Consider the following 18,753-nt stretch of genomic DNA (forward strand, 5'->3'; position numbering starts at 1 on the left):
TCAGGTCATGATCCCGGGGTCCTGGGATCGAGCCCCGCATCGGGCTCCTTGCTCCACGGGAGGCCTGCTTCTCCCTCTCCCACTCCCCCTGCTTGTGTTCCCTCTCTCGCTATGTCTCTGTCAAAAAAAAAAAAAATCAACCAAGAAAATATTGATTATATGTTGAAATTTCGAGTTTAGATATATTTGATTAGGTAAAATATAATTATTTTCTTGTATTTCTTTTTACTTATTTGAATGCAGCTACTAGGAAATTTTAAACTTTCATGTATGACTTACCTTTGTGACTTGCATTGTATTTCTTTTGGACAGTGCTGGTCTAGATGACCTTGGAGATACCTTCCAACCCTAAAACTCAGTAATTCTACAAACCTGAGCATTCTATAAGTTTACTCTTTCCACTGTGATGTTGACATCCTCATCAAATTTTAATTTCCACATACATGGTCTGTTTTAGCTACAGTCTATGTGCTAAATCCTCCTGGTCTCTTCCCCACCTATTCTTGCCTCATTTTCTTACCTGTCAAACCCTTCAAAGCTTCAAGTGTCCCATCCGGGAAGTTGACTAATCTCAAGAAGGTATAGTCATGTACAGATGCCAAAAGACAATGCTCCAGAGTAAAACATAACAGATGCTTCATAAACACTTGCTGACTAAATTTGCTAAATTTGCATAACCATCAGTCCTTCTTTCTACTTCCTCCCCCCCACCCCCACCCCAACTACTAGGGGCTATTCAATGACAAGGCCTCTGAAACCCGAGGGGAATTCTGCAGGGTCATCACTGCACCAACATTTTACTTAGGGAGCTGATCAATCTCACCCCCTTGACAACTCCTAATACCATATTTCTCTGAATCAAAGATGCCTCATTTATTTTTTGTTTTAGAGAGAGAGCACGAGTGGGGAGGGGCAGAGGGAGAAGGAGAGAGAATCTCAAGCAGATTCCACGCCCAGCGCAGAGCCCAATGCAGAACTAGATCTCACAACCCTGAGATCATGATCTGAGCCGAAATCAAGAGTCAGGCACTTAACCGACTGAGCCACCCAGGTGCTGCAGATAACCTCATTTAAAACTTCACATGCAACCCAATTTCTAAGATAGTAAAATGTGATTATATATTTGCTTAGGAATTGATGAAACATACTGGCTTAGCTTAATCTGCTAGATGCTTCTTTTCAGGAGCTCCTGTATAGAGGAGGAGCCTCTGCTTTCTTCATGGCCTCCATCTGGCCCCAGCTCTGGGCTCTGGATTTGCCCTTCCAGCTCTGGTCCTAGGCCAACCTTCTCCCTCAAGCCTCCTTGACCCCTCCAGCCCATAGAGGGCTTCTCTGAACTCCACCTCAAATCACGTCCTTTAGTTTTCACTGAGATACACAATTAGTTGAGCCACGTTGGTCTAACTTCCCCCAATTTCTGGCTGTTAGGGTTCTGCCTTACAGCCCCTCTTACAGCCTTCAGAGGTTCTGGCTCTCGCATCTAGCAAGCACTCAGCAGATGCCTGCTGCCTGAGTGAAAACGAGAGGCAGAAGAGGAAAGAGGAATGTCTGAAGAGGGACGCTGGGTGTGAGGGCGGTCCGGGAAGCGGAGGGCCAGGAAGGGTGTGGCAGGCCTCACCTTCATCCAGCACTTTTCCACCAGGCTGCTGCTGCCGCCTGAGTCCCGCACCTTGAGGTAGCAGTCGACTGCACGGCTGTACTCTCCAGCCTGCTCCCACTGTCGAGCTTGGTCCACTAGCCCCTCCATGCCCCTGAGGAGATGGGAGTACACGTGACCAGCAACAGGATGGGCGGCGCGGCCTACCCTGTGTATACCTTGTGAGCCACCCTCCAGCCCTGCCGACACTTGCTGCCTCCTGGCTTCATACCTGGCCCCCTTCTTGGTGGCTTCCCGCTCATACTCTTCCTGCAGAGCCTCCAGCTGGCCCGGCATGTAGTCCTTGCAGATCCGCAGGGCATCACTCCACAGTCCAGCCTCCTGCTCAGATTTCCAGCGATCAGGAAGGCAGAGGCAGGCATGACAGCTTCCCACTGCCACACAGGTGCTGCGTACTATGGGCCACTGGTCGCTAGGTCCTTGGACCGCTCTTCTCCTTCTTGTCTCTTTCCCTGCCCCCCGCCCCAATGCTCGCTCCCTGGATCTTTCCCAGTAGCCGGGGGGTTAGTGTAGTGCTCTGTGGGATCCCATACCCTCTCACCCTCCCCTCATGGCCCTGAATCCGGTGCCCTACCTTATAATAACTGAGGGCCAGGCCCGGTCTCTGGGCCCGAAGTAGCAGTCCTTCTGCTTTCTGAAAGTCCTTCTCCTCCAAGGCCTCCCGGGCCTGCCCCATAAGCACCTCGGCGACGCTGTCAGGATCGTGGGCCTCGGCCACACGCTGAGCTGCCTCCCAGTCCTGGTTATGGACAAACCTGCTCCCAGATGAGGACACAGAAGAGGCTAAGTACAGGACTGAGGCCTCAACAGTGGGAGGCAAACAGCCATGTCACTGAGGGGGTAGGAAATTTATTGGTACTAGGTGCAGATGAAGGTGAAGGTGACAATGCCAGGTCCTGGGGCTGCACTTGGGAGGGCAGGAGTAAGGAATTTATGGGTAACTCACATGAGGACTGCTTCCTTGGGTTTACCAGCCCTGATGAATTCAGCTTCAGCCCCTTCAAATTTACCCTATAGGGACAGAAGGGCAGCCACACATGATAAGCAGATTGCCATCATGGCAGCCATGAGACAGGAGGAGGTCAAGGTCAAAAGCAATGGAGAAGGATCACATCCATACCTCATCCTCCAGGTACATAGCGTATCGGAGATGTATCTCAGGGGTTTTGTGCTTGAGGGCCAGCCGAGAGAGTTCAAAAGCAAATTCAAATGAGCTAAAATGGAAGGTGTAGATAAGGTTTGTCTACTCAGTAATTTTATAAGACAAGAGGAGAAACAGGGCAAGAGAAAACAGAAAGGGCAATGACGGGGGGAGGAAAAAGGACAGATTAAGAAGACAATCCGCGGGGCGCCTGGGTGGCTCAGTTGTTAAGCGTCTGCCTTCAGCTCAGGTCATGATCCCAGAGTCCTGGGATCGAGACCCGCATCGGGCTCCCTGCTAGGCGGGAAGCCTGCTTCTCCCTCTCCCACTCCCCCTGCTTGTGTTCCCTCTCTGTCTCTCTGTGTTAAATAAATAAATAAAATCTTAAAAAAAAAAAAAAAAGACAATCCGTATGAAGTGACACAGAAGCACACAGACACATAAAGGAAGACGTGGATCAGGGGACACTTGGAAAAGCCTGTGCTTCCTGTGACCAGTGGACATGAAGGAGTGGGATGGGCACGAGGCAGGGGACTGTGGTGAGCCTCACAGCACTACTCTGCCTGGGGAGCAAGGGTGCCTGGTTCTTCACCACCTCCTCCTGAGCCACATCTACACTAGCAGAAAAAAAGGGTCTCTCAAAAACAGTAAGACTACCCTTAGCAATCTGACTCAATGTAGGATAATTACTGGTCTTTGTAATACACATTTGCTGAAGAAAAGCTCTTTTTGCATTTAACAGAATCACACTTCCATTACTCAAAAGTAAGCTACTGGCTCAGTGCACCTTAGCTTTAAAAGCTGTCCTCTCTGGGGCACCTGGCCGGCTCAGTCGGGAGAATGAGTGACCCTTGATCTTGGGGTTGTGAGTTCAAGCTGCACCCTGGGCGTAGTGATTACTTAAAAAGAAGAAAAAAAAAATGCTCTCTTTCCATCATCTCCTTAGAACAGCTACAGATTAAACACTGTTCTGAGCCCCCGGGGGCAGACTACTGATTCATTCTTGCCTCTCCATCAAGTTCTTCCAAGGATTTCTTCACTCCTGCCTCAGGTTTTAGAAACGCTTCTTAGCTACACAGCAATTTTTCTTGTCTATCTAGAGGCTCTGTCTGGAACGGGGCCCATGGAGAGAAGCCTTAGGGCCTCACCAGTTGTCAGCGGCGTGGTCAATGGCAGCTTCCAGGAGTCCCAGCTTATTAAGCAGTCTAACTGCAGACTCTCCTCCCAGGCTCTTTGCCCACAGATAGGCCACGTGTTTGTGGGCAGTAGTTCCCCCGTGAGCCTTGGCCACCTGTGAAGCAAAGCCATCTGGCAATCCTTCCACGCAGGGCCACATGGCTGCTCCCGCCTCCCCTGGGACCTGACTTCAGCTTTGACAAGGGTCAGGTCCTTCTACTAGAACAGGGAGAGGGCTAAGTTTCGGGGTCTACTAACCTGCTGAGGGTCCAAGCATGGACTTCAGGTAGCCCACAGACCCTTCATACCGTACGTGAAATTTTGCCTATCAGTGCGGACATTTTTCAAAGATACCGCAACCAGTTCAGAATGAGTCACTTCAGAGTGGGAAAGAGGGATGACATATCCCCAGTGTGACCTGGGCTCCTTACCCGGTAGGCCTCCTCCCAAAGCCCATTGGACCGGTACATGTTCACCGTCGCCTTCCACTCCTGAGCCTCGAGGTAGTGATACTCAGCCTCCTGCAGTCGGCCTTCAGCCTCCAGCTCCTGGGGAAAGGAGGGTCAGGATGGAGCGAGGCAGACACGGAGGCTGCTTGGAGAAGAGAGGGCCGAGACAGAAGAAGGGCTCACCTTGCCCAGGTGCAGATGTGTGTCACTGAGGAGATCTGGGTGGTGCTTCCCTACCAGGCGGATCATATCATCATACAGCTTGTGCTTTTTGAACATGGTGATGGCAAGATCAGGCTCTTCCACTGTCACGTAGAGCCTGGGGAGGGGACATACACCCGGGGCCTCCTAGACCCAGATTCCTGCCCCTACAGTCATTCCCAAGAGATCCCTCAGCGCCAGCCCTGCCTGCAGCCCTGACGCCCCGTCGCCCTCCACACCTCCTCCAGGGCCGCAGCTCACCTTTCCGCCTCACGGTACTTGCCCTGCTTCTCCAGCTCCTGAGCCTGGGTGACGTACAGCACCGACACGTCTTCTGGCCTCATGCACTTCGTGGCCAGCTGTGCAGACACACAGAGCCTGAGCATCTCGGGCGCCGGGTTCCAAGGGCAGCAGAGGGAAATGCGGAGTGGCCGGGGAAGCGGGGCTTGGGGGGCTGCCTGTTTTCTCAGCAACTCTGAACCCTCCCAGCAACCGTAGGAGTTTGCATGCTGCTGCTTTCCTGGGCAGTCCAGGGAATCCCAAGTCCATACGGAGCAAAGTCAGGACTATATTCCGCTCAGGCAGGAAGGCCAGAGGTGCCCTGTGCTGGGGCACCCATTCCCGCTCCCACTGTACCCACCGGGTTCTGGGTGCAGGCGTGGAATGAAGTTGCCACTGTGACTAGAGCTTGGGGAGGGGTATTTGGGACTCCCCAGCTCCCAAACCCTTCTGCTCGCTTCGGGATTACAGGTTTGGGAACGAGGGCCTCTTCATCCTTGCCTCTCCCTGTGGCTAGGGATCAAAGTTCTCCAGACTCTTATTTTGGTACTCCTTCTCGGCTTTCACGGAAGGGCTGAAGGGGGGAGATCAGAGCCCAGGGAAAGTGGCAACACCCCCAGAGAGGTAGAATTCTCTGAGGAATTCCACCCCGCTCTTTACCTTGTGGGCTTGCTCCCAGCGGCCAGCCTGAGTATACATGTCTATTGCATCTTTTGTGCGGTCTCCCTTAATGTAGAGCTCCTCAGCAATCTGTGGTTGAGAGAGGTAGATACAGAAGGCCAAGAGCAAGAGAGTTAAAGCGGCCTGCAGGGGGAAGAGCAAACCTCAGCCGGGATGGAGGAGAGCCAGGGAGACTGTTAGTCTACAACAGAGAAGGAAAGAGGGCTGTGGTGTCTCACACCTTCCACTGTTTTGGAAAAAAACACCAGAATGGGGACAATACAATGGCAGTTTAAAAGGACCTTGCATTTCTGCAACACAAGGCAATTCTCTGTTGGAACTCTGATGGAGTTACATAGGAAGAGAGCTGGAGACTGGCTTCATAGATCTGGGAGAGGGGTCTGTGTCACGCTGGCATGAAATAAGGGGAGCAAGCTGCTTTCTTCTCACTCCAGATGGCTGGTGCTGCTGGGCCCCAGAAGGAAGGATTTGGTGAGGGGCCCCCCACTCCCTGCTCTGGGTTCTCCTCGTTAGCCTGTACTGCGTTGCTTCTGGCTCCAGGAAGGGACTCTCCTCACCTCATACTCCTGCAGAGCTGCATAGTGCTGGGCCACGCGGGGGTAGTATTTGGACGCAGTGCTCTGGTCCTGGAGATCTAATATATAAATGGCTTTCTTCCACTGACGGGCGCCCAGGGCAGCGTCCACCGCCTTAATGGAGCACCTGGCATAGTTGGGAAAGGCATCCGTGTGTGCGCACAAGAGGGAGGGAGACAGAGGCAGGGACACACCTCACGCCTACTCCAACCTGCATTTTGCCATCTCTGTTGTAGGCCTTGGTGCCCTTACTTGCCCCATTACCTTGGACCTCATGCCCAATCTCCTTTGCACCCCTCTACCTGGCTTCAATGTAGTGATTAATGGCTGCATCGAGCTGCTTCTGCTGCACCAGATGATCCCCCCACGCCTCTTCCAGTCTCACCACTTCCACTGGGAATGCCAGTCGAGCCAGCTCCACCGCTGCCAGGGACAGAGAAGGCACTCAGCTAAGACTTCCAGGGATGGGACTCAGGAAAAGTAAGACAGGGAAATGGGGTATGGAAAATAGGTGAGAAGTGGAGGAATGGAGAACTGAGCTGGTCAACCCGAAGAGATGCACAAACAGGTGCAGGGAAGGCTGGGCTGTCGGTGATAGTACCTTTCATGAACGCGCTGCCTTTACAGTAGCACTCCAGGGCCCGCTGTGGGTTTCGAATCTTCTCAAAGAGATCACCTGCCTGTTGACACATAGCACGTGACTACAACGCTAGCCCTGCTGCACAAAGAATCGAGGATCAGCCCAGCCACCGGTCCTGGGGGGGCCATGCACTCCAGGCCCCCTCTGGGTAGGAGGGGGCACTGAGTCCTGGCGATGAGGGACAGGAGTGGGAAGCCAGGCCTACCCTTTCATACAGCTCCCCCTTGATAAGGGCTGCAGTGATGTGTTCTACCAGCTCGGTGTCAGCCAGCAGTTCTTCCCGGGCCAGCACCAGTCGAGCAGCTTTGGCAGGGAGCCCAGCTTTGAGGTAGAGGCTGATGGCTGCTAGGCCATCCCCCTGGCTCTCCTGTAGTTCACCGGCTCGCTCCTCTTGCTGTGTGTCCATCAGCCACTGGTAGTAACCCCGGCGCAGCTTCTCCAGGGCCGGGTGCCCCTGGACACGCAATAGAGGCAAGAGAAGTCACATCCCTCCTTCCTGCCCTGCTGCTTCCCAAGCTTCTCCAATCCCACTGTAACAATGGAAAGCCTCCCGGTCTCCAATGTCCTAACTCCCAGCCCCAACCCTGTTCCAGTTCCTACAGCCTCCTTGGTAAGAGGAGGCTTCTGATATTGGTGGAACCGAGCTGTGAGCACCATGGAGAAGACAGAACTGGTAGTACCTTGGCCTGAGCCACTGCGATACACTCATCCCAACGGTGCAGCTCCTGGTACATGTCCATGGCCTCCTCAACGGCATTCTAGGGGAACCCGGGCAGGGGAAAGAGGGACACCAAGAAGATACAGGAGGATCAGGAATCAGCAGGCTGTCCTCAGCCTCGCTACGATGCCAGCCCATGTGGCCTGAAAGCCTCACCCTTTACTTACACACAAGCAGTGGTGGATTTATTATGAAAGTAGAAGCAGCTTAAGCCTCAGGGCACCTTATCTGCATAGGCCCCTTCCAAGGCATTTTTTCTTAAAGAGGGCTCCTCAAATTGTATAAGCTTCAGGCCCCACAAACCCGGATCTGCCTGTGTGTGCAAGAAGCGCCAGGACAGGAGGGAGTACAGGGGAGGCAGCAGATAATTTATGAAAGAAGGACATAACCGTAAGGACTAATGCAGAAGGGGAAGTAAGGAGTGCCGTTAACTGCATAAACCTTTCCAAGTGCTCTCTCCCAGCGCTCTTTCCTCCCCTCAGTTTGCCTCACTGCCCCTCCCGCCCTGCTCCCCTCTTCAGTCTGGTCCCTCTGCTCCCATCACCTGTTCCAAGAAGATCATTTCAGCCAGCTTGTAGTTCTTCTCCAGCATGGCTAGGCGTGCTCGGACCTGGTAAAAGTCTGTTCCTTCTCCACCCTGTGGGGAGGAAGAAGGTTCTGCTTATTCTGTTGGTGCTGCAGGAGCCATTCTGTCTGTGTGAGCTTAGACAGGAAGGCCACAGAGACGAGGAAGCGAAAAGACTGGAAAGCTGAAAACCTTCATGGGGCTTAGAGGATGAGGTTTGGCAGGCAATTCCAGAGTGGTCTGACTTGAGGATGGAGGTGGGGTGGGCAGAATAGAGCACACGAGCCATGGCTGGAGAGCCAGGGATCACGGGACGGAGCGTGAAGAGAAACCTCAGCTTGAGAGACTGAATAATTCAGGAGGATAATACTTGCATATTCCCGAGACACTTGATCTGCAATCTCATTGGTTTCATGCAGGAATCGAGCTTTTGCTACATGGCCCAAAGCAGAAAAGCACCTAGAGTATGGAAGCAATCATAGTAACAGCAGTATTACTATAGGATCATCGTGAATTCGTTGGCTCAGCAGATATATACTGAGCATCGATTATGCGCCAGGCACTGTTTTTGCCACTAGAGACACAAGGGGATAAGACAGATGAGGGCCTTGCTCTCAGGGGACTTACTTTCTAGTGGAAACAAATAATTAGTAAGCAAACAAAGATATTTCAGAGAATGAAAAGTAAAATAAAATAGTGTGATAGTACATACAGACAGTAATGGAGGGGATTAGTTAAGTTGGTAGTCAGAGAACGCCTATCTGAGGAGCTGACATTTGAGCCAAGACCTAAATACAAGAAAAAGTCAGTTCCACAAGATGGGAAAAAATTATTCCAGGCAGAGGGAATACCGCGTGTAAGGTGTCACGGCAGGAGGGAGTTTGAGATGCTCAAAGGGCCCAAAGGATGCCAGTGTGGCTGGAGACATGGGCAAGTAGGTACCTGGTATATGAAGGAAGCAGAGGCCAAATATCATAGGGCCTTAGGACATGGCAAAGACTATGGATCTTATACTAAGGAGAACAGTAAGCTGCTGGAAGGTTCTGAGCAAAAAAGTGACAATCTAATTTATGGCTTAAAAAATGATCTCAGCCATTATGGGCTGAATGGATGGTAGGGTGTAAGAACAGTATGAGTGAGACTAAGAGGCTTCTGGGACACTGCAGGTAGAGAGAGGTGTGGTCTGTTCTAGGGTGGAGACAGTAGGGCTGGGCAGTAAGGGCTTCAGGACATGTGCTGAAGACGCTGGGTCAGGGCCCTAGGACGAGCGGGTCATCTAGCTCTGGGGGCATGAGAAAGGAGGGAGCTGAGGACTCCTGGCAAAACAGCAGCAGTTGATGTTCACTGAGCACTTAGAATCTCCCACTTTCTTCACTGCTCCCACAGTTCCTCTTGACTGCCCTAGGGGGTAAATTCTATTATTACTCCCACTTTACGGAAGGGAAATCGAGAAACCCCAAGGCTTGGAAAGGTTCACTTAACCTACGGTTATACAAGCTGGTAAATGGAGCCAAGATAACTCAGAGAGTCTGGAGTCCCGAGTTTGTCCTACTAACTATACTCCTATACCACATTCGGAAATACACAACACACAGATTGGGCGGTATGGGTGTTAAAACTCTGAGGGGCACCTACTTACAAGAAAGGGAAGCAAAAACAAGAGAACTCCTATAACCTGGGATGGAAGAATGTTTGGACGGGTTCTAAGACATCTGTTGGCACCGGAGGGGAGCGGTGCCTTAGCACTGGGAGGAGCGGCTGTCCTTTCTAGCTGCCCGGCACCTCGGTTCTGGTCTGCCTCACCTCTCGGCGATGTGCAGCTGCCGTGCCTCGAGCGCCAGTCTGCTCAAGGTTTTCCACATTGCCTCTGTTTCTGGGGTCATTTCCAGAGTCTCCAAGAAGGCTGTGGCCCTGAAGAGAGAAGGAAGGAAAGCAGGAGTCCAGGGTCAGCAGGACGCAGAGGAATACTGGTGATGCAGCCGCGGGCGACGTGGCCAGTTGTCCGGCCCATCCGAGGTCCTCCCGCCTCAGAACCGGACTCTCCCACCACCTCCCGGGGTATCAGCCCAGCCCCTCACCGGCTGTAGTTGCCGTCATCAATGGCTGTTCCAAACTCGATCAGGCCCTCGTCCAGCGTGTAGGCAACCGTAGTCACACCTTCGGTCACCATCACCTCGGTCTTCCCCCCGCCCCGCTCCAGACCTACCACATCGCCCTGTAAAATTTCAATCCCCACCCACCGAATTCCAGGTTAGTGTTTCCATTGACTCCATTGCAGAACAGACCCACCCTTACCCAACCCTAGCGCTCACACACCGGGGGAATTACAGCGGCCCTTGGTTGCCTAACATGTAGTTCCTTTCAAGCAGGTATGAATTCCTTCGCTATGCTAATGCCTTCGGGTTAAAGTACACTCAGAGCTTTGCGGCACTAATGCCTGGAGGTAAAGTGACAATGTGTGCATCCACTTCTTCCTGCTTGAGTCCTTCTGTTAAATACAACTTCTACCTGGGACGTACTTTTTAACGCATTCGTTGCTGAGTTCACCTGAAGAAATCACTAGGCATGCTTCCTAGTCTCCCACAGGAGGGAGGGAGGGAGGGAGGGAGGGAGGGAGGGAGGGAGGAAGGAAGGAAGGAAGGAAGGAAGGAAGGAAGGAAGGAAGGAAGGAAGGAAGCTAAAACCTGAGCAGGAAAAAAACAGGAGAGCAAGCAGAAAGGGTACAGTTTCCCTGATGGCAAACACAGTAGTGGGCGAATAAATCAGGGATCCTCCAGCAGGATGAGGGGGCGAATCTGAGAATCCCTCAGTCATGAAATCTGGGATCGTCTCTTTAAGAAAGGGAACAAAAGTCATTAATATGCCTGATTCCTGCAGAAGCAAACACTAATCATCTCTGGAGGAAAACATGCCCATGTTAGGCCCTTGAGATTCTAAAAGATTATATTCAATGTAACATGAGCCCCAATTAAAAAAAAAAGTACCAAAATATAAGTTAACCACCATAAAGCAGTAAATAATAACTACAGCACTTTTGGACCTCCAAGGATTTCCAATATTAAAAATAACAGTTATGAAAAAAACAGTTATGGAATATAAAATAAGTGTAAAATGTTTAAAGACCTACAAGATGGAGTGAAAAATTAAACAAGAGACAAGAGACTATAAAAAATAGCCAGGTTGTACTCACTTCGGCAGCACATTTACTAGAAAATGACCAGGCAGACTGGAGAAAGAACCAAATAAAATTATGTGAAAAATTCAATATTTGAAGTGAAAAAAACTCAGTGGGTGGTTTCAATAGCAGAGGAGACAATGGTGAAAGCGAACCCCTGACTTGCAAGATGTTTCTTAAGGAATTACCCCGAATGCAGCATGGAGCAAGAAGGAGAAAGGAAGAATAAGAGGTTACAGAGGCACAGAGACAAGACAAGAAATGGAACACATGCCTAATTAGAATCCTGAGGGTGAGACTAGAGAGTTCGAGAGAAGCAGCAACATTTGAAGAGCTCATGGCTGAGGAATGACGTGTCCTGGCAGATGCGCCCCCCCCCATACACACACACACACGCATATACACCAAGCACGATAAGTAAAAGGACATTTATATGCAGACATATTGTAGTGAAGCTTCCGAATGCTGAAGAAAAAGAAGACTTTATTTTTTTATTTTTATTTTTTTAAAGATTTTTTATTTATTTTTTAGAGAGCAAGCGAGAGAGAAACAGCATGAGAGGGGAGAGGGTCAGAGGGAGAAGCAGGCTCCCCGCCGAGCCGGGAGCCCAATATGGGACTCGATCCCAAGACCCTGGGATCATGACCTGAGCCGAAGGCAGACGCCTAACCATCTGAGCCACCCAGGCGCCCGAAAAAGAAGACTTTAAAAGCAACAAGACAGGGCACCTGGGTGGCTCAGTTGGGTAAGTGTCTGCCTTAGGCTCTGGTCATGATCCCAGTTATGGGACTGAGCCCCACATCCCTCCCTGCTCAGTGGGGAGTCTGCTTCTCCCTCTGCCCCTCCCCCTGCTCCTGCTCTCTCAAATAAATAAAATCTTAAAAAAACAACAACAAGACAACAGAAGGGGCTGTTAATAAACTCAGAACTAAAGAAGTCAGTCAATGGGACAGTATATGTGAAAGTCTAAGAAAAACTGTCAATCTAGAAATGGGAACGGAGTCCAAGTATCTTTCAAGAACAGGCCAAATAAAAACATTTTCAGATAATTCCATTTCAGTAATTTTCAGAAACTGAGCATTTATCTTTAAAACACTTTCCCTCAAGGAGAAGAAAAATAACTCCAGAGGGAAGATCAGCAATGCAAAAAGAAAAAGTGAACAGAGAAACTGGCACCATGATGGGAAATGTAAACAAATTCTGGCTGTGTATAAGAATAATGTCTCGCTTTGGGGATAACAAAACACTGGACAATAATGGCAAAGGGGACGTAATCAAAGTTAAGGTCCTTGTATCATCTGCCGGGGGATCTGATGCTAAATAACTTGAGACTATTAATTTAAGGAAATGGTAAACTTCAGAGGGTAATCACTATAGGAATCAAATGTATAACCTCCAAAGCAAAAAAGTGAAAAATGGTGTTTTAAAAAAGGACAAAACAACCCCCAAACCCAAACTTAATTAGTCTAAAATGAGGTAAGAGAGGAGGAAAAAGAGATATAGAAAAAGGACCAAAAGAAACTATCCTGGGCGCCTGGGTGGCTCAGTTGGTTAAGCGACTGCCTTCGGCTCAGGTCATGATCCTGGAGTCCCTGGATCGAGTCCCGCATCGGGCTCCCTGCTCGGCAGGGAGTCTGCTTCTCCCTCTGACCCTCCCCCCTCTCATGTGCTCTCTGTCTCTCTCATTCTCTCTGTCTCAGATAAATAAATAAAATCTTTAAAAAAAAAAAAAAAAAAAAGAAACTATCCTGTGCTCTCTACCCACACCAGTCATCCTACCCTAGCACAGGGGCCTCTCTTGTTTGCACGGGATCCTCCCAGATTTTGGAAGATCACTGGAATGTACGTGATGCCGGCAGGATAGGAGAGTGGCTGATTTTCAGTCTGATAAAAAAGGAGCTCTGAATGGCTTACAACAGAGAATCCACACACAGGAACTGACACAGAACGACCCCTCCTAGGGGTGCTCTTCCAGATTAAGAGAACTCACTATGACCTGGTGAATTCCCAGGGCCACTGTAACAGAGAGGCACGTTCCAAGGACCTAATACAGTGTCAGGAATCTGAACAAGGATGGTTTTGGGACCTAGGCCATTGTGGGGAAGGATCGAAGCTTTACTTGCCAACTCTATCACAGACATGATAGGTGGTGGGACAGAGAAAACCAAATAACCGCTGGAGCTTCCTCAGGGCCCTAACTGATGAGTTTGCCACTTTGTCTGAGGTACCCTGGTGCCGACGTACCCTAATAGAGGACGTGGTGACCCTCTCAGGTGCCTCAATGTTGTACCACACACACAAGCTGTTTCGGTTCTGAGCTACCAGCACATCACTTCCTGGAACCCACTGCACGTAGGAGCAGAAGTTGAGGATCATTGTCTTAGCGCAGCTTTCAATATCGTATAGATGTAACTGAAGAAAGAAGAGGTAGACAGCACAATTAGAAGGGGCTATGGGGTGTCTTCTGATCTTGACCATTTCTCTAATGGTGAAATGTGGCCAACTGACCCACCAGTCAGGCAGATACTGAATTTCAAAGCTTACTAACCATCAACACTTGAAGTTTATGTTGACTCGGTATATCCTGACTCTGGCCAGTAAGAGATGACCAAGTGAGCAAAGAGCTACACCCAGAAATTTAAGTTAGGTGAAGGTCAGACTTTCATCCTTAGAGTAACTCTGGGCCAGAGCTGCCAGACTGGATTACAAAAGTAAGGCCACCAGGCACATTAAATGGTCTGGAAATTTGCAGTGTGGCTTTCACATCACAATGAAAATGAAATGAAAAATCACCAGATAGTCTCTTTGCCCTTGAGGCTGAGCTCTTTGGTGATACCATATTGAGATCAGAGTCAATAAGGGGCTTGGGGGAGACTGTCCTCAGGCCAGCTTTTATGCTGTCAGGTAAGTGTAGCTGAGGAACACTGGAACAGGTGTGGGTAAAGGCCAGCTAGGCATGTGGGGGTGAGGCAGTTTCATGAGGGCAGAGACTTGTGAATAGTAAAAGAGAAATCAGCTCCCAAACTCCCCTCTTGACTCTGGTGCCATCGTGATACCATCTCCTTAGAGGTAATACAGGATGGGCTATGACAGCAGACACAGTGTTGATTCTTCTGTGCCTTTTGCTATGTTAAAGGCATAGCACACCAAGAAATTATGTCCCATCCTGCCCCCCCCGCCCCCCCGCAATCTCTGGTAGTAGGTACTAAGTACCACATCCTGTACGGATGACTCAATGGCTAAGGCCTTACACGAAGTTTCCGGTCCCTGAATAGAAGCTTATGCCCAGTTTCATTAAGTTCCAGCCAATCCACACGGCTCTCGTGGCTGATGGTGCCAATGTTGTAGCCACCAATCAGATCCACTACAAAGTAAAGGAGACAGGGTTAAGGAGACAGATTCCACATAATCATATACAGGCCACGAGGCCGGCTGCCCAAGTCTTGCCTTCAATCATATGTTGGGCTCAGTCTAGAGTATGAGGAATACGACATAATTTTGCTAAGATGCTTACAATACTAGATTTCTACTAAAACTGTAGAGGTTTTGTTTAACTCTCTAGTTAACTCAAAAGGTCTAGGTCCATCAAGAAATGTGATTCCTCTCTGGGACTCTTGGGGTTGTCTCATAGCAGGTCAGAACAGATCAGAGCAACTGGCTTCCGTTACTCACGAAATCCTCTGGAAGGCAGCACTGAGCACATTAAGGAAGAGCCCCAATTCCAGCACACCCCTGAGAGAAAGCTGATGGATGAAATGACCTTGATGAACATATCTGCTCCAAGGAGTTACCTGCACTTTGAGTGCCTATGATGTCAGAGCACGAGGGGCAAACAGTGGAGAAAGCACACAGACCAAACAGGAGGAACCTCTGACTAAAGTTAGGCTGAGTGTGCTGAGGATGTGTATTTCAGTTTGGTATGAATTTTGTTGAAAATATAAGATATGCTCACACTTAGACCACTTTGGATTGGCTAGGATGCTTTCAGGGAGTCTCTTGAACACAGCCCATTCACAACTCTCATTTGTATACGTTACCAATGCGCAATGTCCTACCTTTGTCATACGTGCTGAAGCTAAAGACCAAACGCCAGCTAATGTCTACAACTGGGAAGACCAACTTAAAAATGAAATTTCCTTTAATTAAAAAGCAAAATGATAAAGCCATGTTTTAATGTCCCGAATTATAAGTAGAATCATAGAATACTAGAACTGTGGGGACCCTATTTCTGTGAACACCCTGAAATTATATACAAAAGTATATGTTTATGTATTTTCTTCTGGGATATGATCTATGATTTTAATTAGACATTGAAAGGGGCCGGTAACCAAAAAAGGTTAAGAGAAGAATTCTGTCATTTTATATACTATTGAAGATGAGCCCTATGGAGTGTAGTGACTTGTCCAAAGTCTCACAGCTCATTATTGCCACTGGAGCACGGGCCACCAGACTTTATTATTTCCATTACAGACACTTACATTTCTGAGCTCAGCAATCTGATATGAAATATAAAACTCATGAAATGTAAAAGTAACCTAAGAATAGACCCATATGTATTTGGAAACTTGATTGATAAGAGGTGACATGACAAATTAGTGAGCACAGAATGGATTTCCAGTAAGTTGTTAAATACGGAAAAAAATTAAATATGATCCATACCCACATTATGCACAAAAATTCCAGATAAAAAGCAAACTTTAAAAATATTAAGATATAAGAGGGAGTAGGAAACTTTTTCTTTTTTTAAAGTTTTATTTATTTAAGTAATCTCTACACCCAACTTGGGGCTCAAACTCATGACCCTGAGATCAAGAGTCGCATGCTCCTCTGACTGAGCCAGCCAGGTGCCCCAGGGAAACTTCTTAAATGAGACCTCAAAAATTACAAACTTACTTAAAAAGTGATTAAATGAACTACATTAAAATTAAAAATGTCTGAACACTAAAAGAGGCTGAGACAAAATATCCGCAATACAAATGACCATCAAAGGCTAGATACACACATACAGAGAACTCCTTTAAGTCAATAAGGAAAAGACAGCCTGATTTTAAAAATAGGCAAGGGATAAGAACTGGCAATAAGCAGCAGAAGAAATCCAAGCGGCCAATAAACAAATGAACAAACAAAAACTAATATGATGAGATATTATTTCACATACGTCAGAGTGAGCCAAATTATGAAGTCAAGCAATTTCAAGTATTGCAGAGGATGCAGAACACTGGGACCTCTAACTGCTGGTGGGAATGTAAATTGGTACAATCTCTTTGGAGAGCAATTTGGAAATATTTAGTGAAGTTGCAGATGTACCTCTTCTATGATTCAGCAGTTCCACTCTAGGTATAAACCTTAGAGAACCGAAACACTGGAAACAGTGAAAAACCAACAACTTAAACGTCCCTCAGTAAGAGGAGAGATAAAAGATCCAAAGTAAATATATGAAAGGTCAGGACATGATAGAACTAGGTATGAATATGCAACTAATAATAGTATTATTAATAGCTAACATTTATTAAGTGCTTATTATGTGCCAGACATTAGTCTAAGTGCTTTTCATATAAGGTAGGTACTATTTTTATCCCCATTTTGTGGATGAGGGAATTGAGATACAGAAAGGTTAAGACACTTACCTAAGACCACATGGGTATAATTGCAGAAGTTGGGAGGTTTGACTCCAGACCCTTGTTCTTAACAAACTACACTATACGGATATACTATTCTCTATACTTTGTAGGGAATACTATGTTATTCTATATACATTTTTCTCTGCTTGAAACATTTCATGATACAGAGTTAACTATTAATATATAAAATAAGATTTATTTATTTATGTGAACACTTGTGAAATTCAAATAAAGTTTGTCATCAGTGGCTACTAATGACAAACTACAGAAAATAAGTCCCCTCTCGGTTCAAATAGTCCATTATCCTATGAAGTCTAAAGAGGAAAATTCATAAATTTACTAATGGTTCCTCTCTACAATTCACAATTTCCAGCCCCAAGATACATGCCCAGAGAACACAAATAATTATATGGACAGGCCGATATATGTAAGAGTGTATCTGTATCTGTATCTACATAGCCAGATGCAGACTCGCACACACGGATTTGAACACTTCACACATCCTCTGTAAGAGCAGGGTCACACATTTACCTGGTGCCTCTTGGATTCCTGGATTCTCCACCATACACAATCCTGGGACATGGAAGCGTACTATAAACATCTGTTTTGTTATCAGAATTATGAGAGAGTTTTACTCACCTATAGCAATAGTCTTAATATCAACAAGATAAGCCAATTTCTTATTGTCTTCCATTCCTCGTTGACGCCTCTCATTAATACGGACACTGAAACATGAAGGGTGAGGTAAGGCAGAATGAGCTTGGGCCATCGAGATGTTTATCAAGGGCCCTGAAGTACCATATGGGATGAGGTTTTTAGATTAATCTTGAGGATACAGGAGTTAGAAGTTAAAAAGGAATTCTTTGGGGTTTCAAAAATTTAGAGAACCGGGCGCCTGGGTGGCTCAGTTGGTTAAGCGACTGCCTTCGGCTCAGGTCATGATCCTGGAGTCCCTGGATCGAGTCCCGCATTGGGCTCCCTGCTCGGCAGGGAGCCTGCTTCTCCCTCTGACCCTCCCCCCTCTCATGTGCTCTCTCTCATTCTCTCTCTCTCAAATAAATAAATAAAAACTCTTTAAAAAAAAAAAATTTAGAGAACCTTGTTGGGTTACCTGATGAGGTGGGGGTTCATGAATTCAGTACGTACAGAACCCAGGGTATCATTACTCCCATATTCCACCAGGGTTAGCTCTCCAGCATTGAAGATCATGCACACCTGGGGATGAATGGAACTGTCATGTGGTGGGAAGTTTGCATGAAGAAAGAGACCAACAGTAGCAAATGGAGGTGTCCTGTCAGTGCAAAGTGACTCTCACTTTTCTCTTTATTCTGTTCCTGTGCCTATCTCACTCTCCCTTCTTTATCTGCTCTCTCCTCAACCCCTTGCCACTTGCCATCCTTCCAACATAGGAGCTAGAAGGAGGCTTACTGAGATGATGATGGTTAATCAAGCTCTACTCACATTTTCATTTTCAAAGAAATACTTCTCATTGCCACCAGATCCCTGCCAAGCTACCTGTAAAGGAGGGAGAAGACATAAGGAACAATGTGGATAAGTATCCAAGACAACGCTGAAAGAAGGACAGGGTAGGAGGCAGAGAGATTGACTTTAGGAAGGCCTTGATGTTGCACAAAAGAGGTGCTACGTCAGATTCTGCCCTAGGTTTCTAGGTTTCTGAGAGATGGTGTAAAAACAGTCCAACAGTGGGGGTTCACATTCCAGGATTCTAAACCTCTGGGGTCTCACTCCCAGGTCCACCAACTCCCCAACACCAGCATGTTAGAGCTTTCCTCAGAGATCTTCCCCCTAGGGACCTGGCTCCCCTGAAGTAGCAACTCAAGATGCTCCATTCCCCCCCACCCCATCTGTGGTTCC

The 18,753-nt window shown here is 48.0% G+C and overlaps 1 protein-coding gene across 3 annotated transcripts in view; it reads right to left on the bottom strand.

Annotated features, from left to right (window-relative positions):
- IFT172 (intraflagellar transport 172) overlaps positions 1 to 18,753 on the bottom strand; it is a 33,801-nt gene that overhangs the window by 5,632 nt on the left and 9,416 nt on the right. For 2 of the 3 annotated variants that reach the window (XM_035000798.1, XM_035000797.1), the window contains 23 exons: positions 18,340 to 18,393; positions 17,990 to 18,093; positions 17,518 to 17,603; positions 14,509 to 14,621; positions 13,502 to 13,669; positions 10,161 to 10,297; positions 9,886 to 9,993; positions 8,457 to 8,541; positions 8,062 to 8,154; positions 7,480 to 7,557; positions 7,005 to 7,253; positions 6,761 to 6,839; positions 6,462 to 6,582; positions 6,142 to 6,286; positions 5,564 to 5,653; positions 4,886 to 4,983; positions 4,607 to 4,742; positions 4,406 to 4,522; positions 3,947 to 4,089; positions 2,778 to 2,871; positions 2,604 to 2,668; positions 2,232 to 2,412; positions 1,619 to 1,978 (listed from right to left, as the gene is read on the bottom strand). In XM_035000798.1, coding sequence (XP_034856689.1) covers positions 1,619 to 1,978; positions 2,232 to 2,412; positions 2,604 to 2,668; positions 2,778 to 2,871; positions 3,947 to 4,089; positions 4,406 to 4,522; positions 4,607 to 4,742; positions 4,886 to 4,983; positions 5,564 to 5,653; positions 6,142 to 6,286; positions 6,462 to 6,582; positions 6,761 to 6,839; positions 7,005 to 7,253; positions 7,480 to 7,557; positions 8,062 to 8,154; positions 8,457 to 8,541; positions 9,886 to 9,993; positions 10,161 to 10,297; positions 13,502 to 13,669; positions 14,509 to 14,621; positions 17,518 to 17,603; positions 17,990 to 18,093; positions 18,340 to 18,393 — 2,904 coding nt within the window. The remainder of the gene's footprint in view (positions 1 to 1,618; positions 1,979 to 2,231; positions 2,413 to 2,603; positions 2,669 to 2,777; positions 2,872 to 3,946; positions 4,090 to 4,405; positions 4,523 to 4,606; positions 4,743 to 4,885; positions 4,984 to 5,563; positions 5,654 to 6,141; positions 6,287 to 6,461; positions 6,583 to 6,760; positions 6,840 to 7,004; positions 7,254 to 7,479; positions 7,558 to 8,061; positions 8,155 to 8,456; positions 8,542 to 9,885; positions 9,994 to 10,160; positions 10,298 to 13,501; positions 13,670 to 14,508; positions 14,622 to 17,517; positions 17,604 to 17,989; positions 18,094 to 18,339; positions 18,394 to 18,753) is intronic. The other variant, XM_035000799.1, reaches the window with a different exon arrangement.

Source organism: Mirounga leonina, unplaced genomic scaffold (assembly GCF_011800145.1).
Source record: "Mirounga leonina isolate KUSES-001 unplaced genomic scaffold, KU_Mleo_1.0 Mir_125, whole genome shotgun sequence".
Taxonomy (NCBI): domain Eukaryota; kingdom Metazoa; phylum Chordata; class Mammalia; order Carnivora; family Phocidae; genus Mirounga; species Mirounga leonina.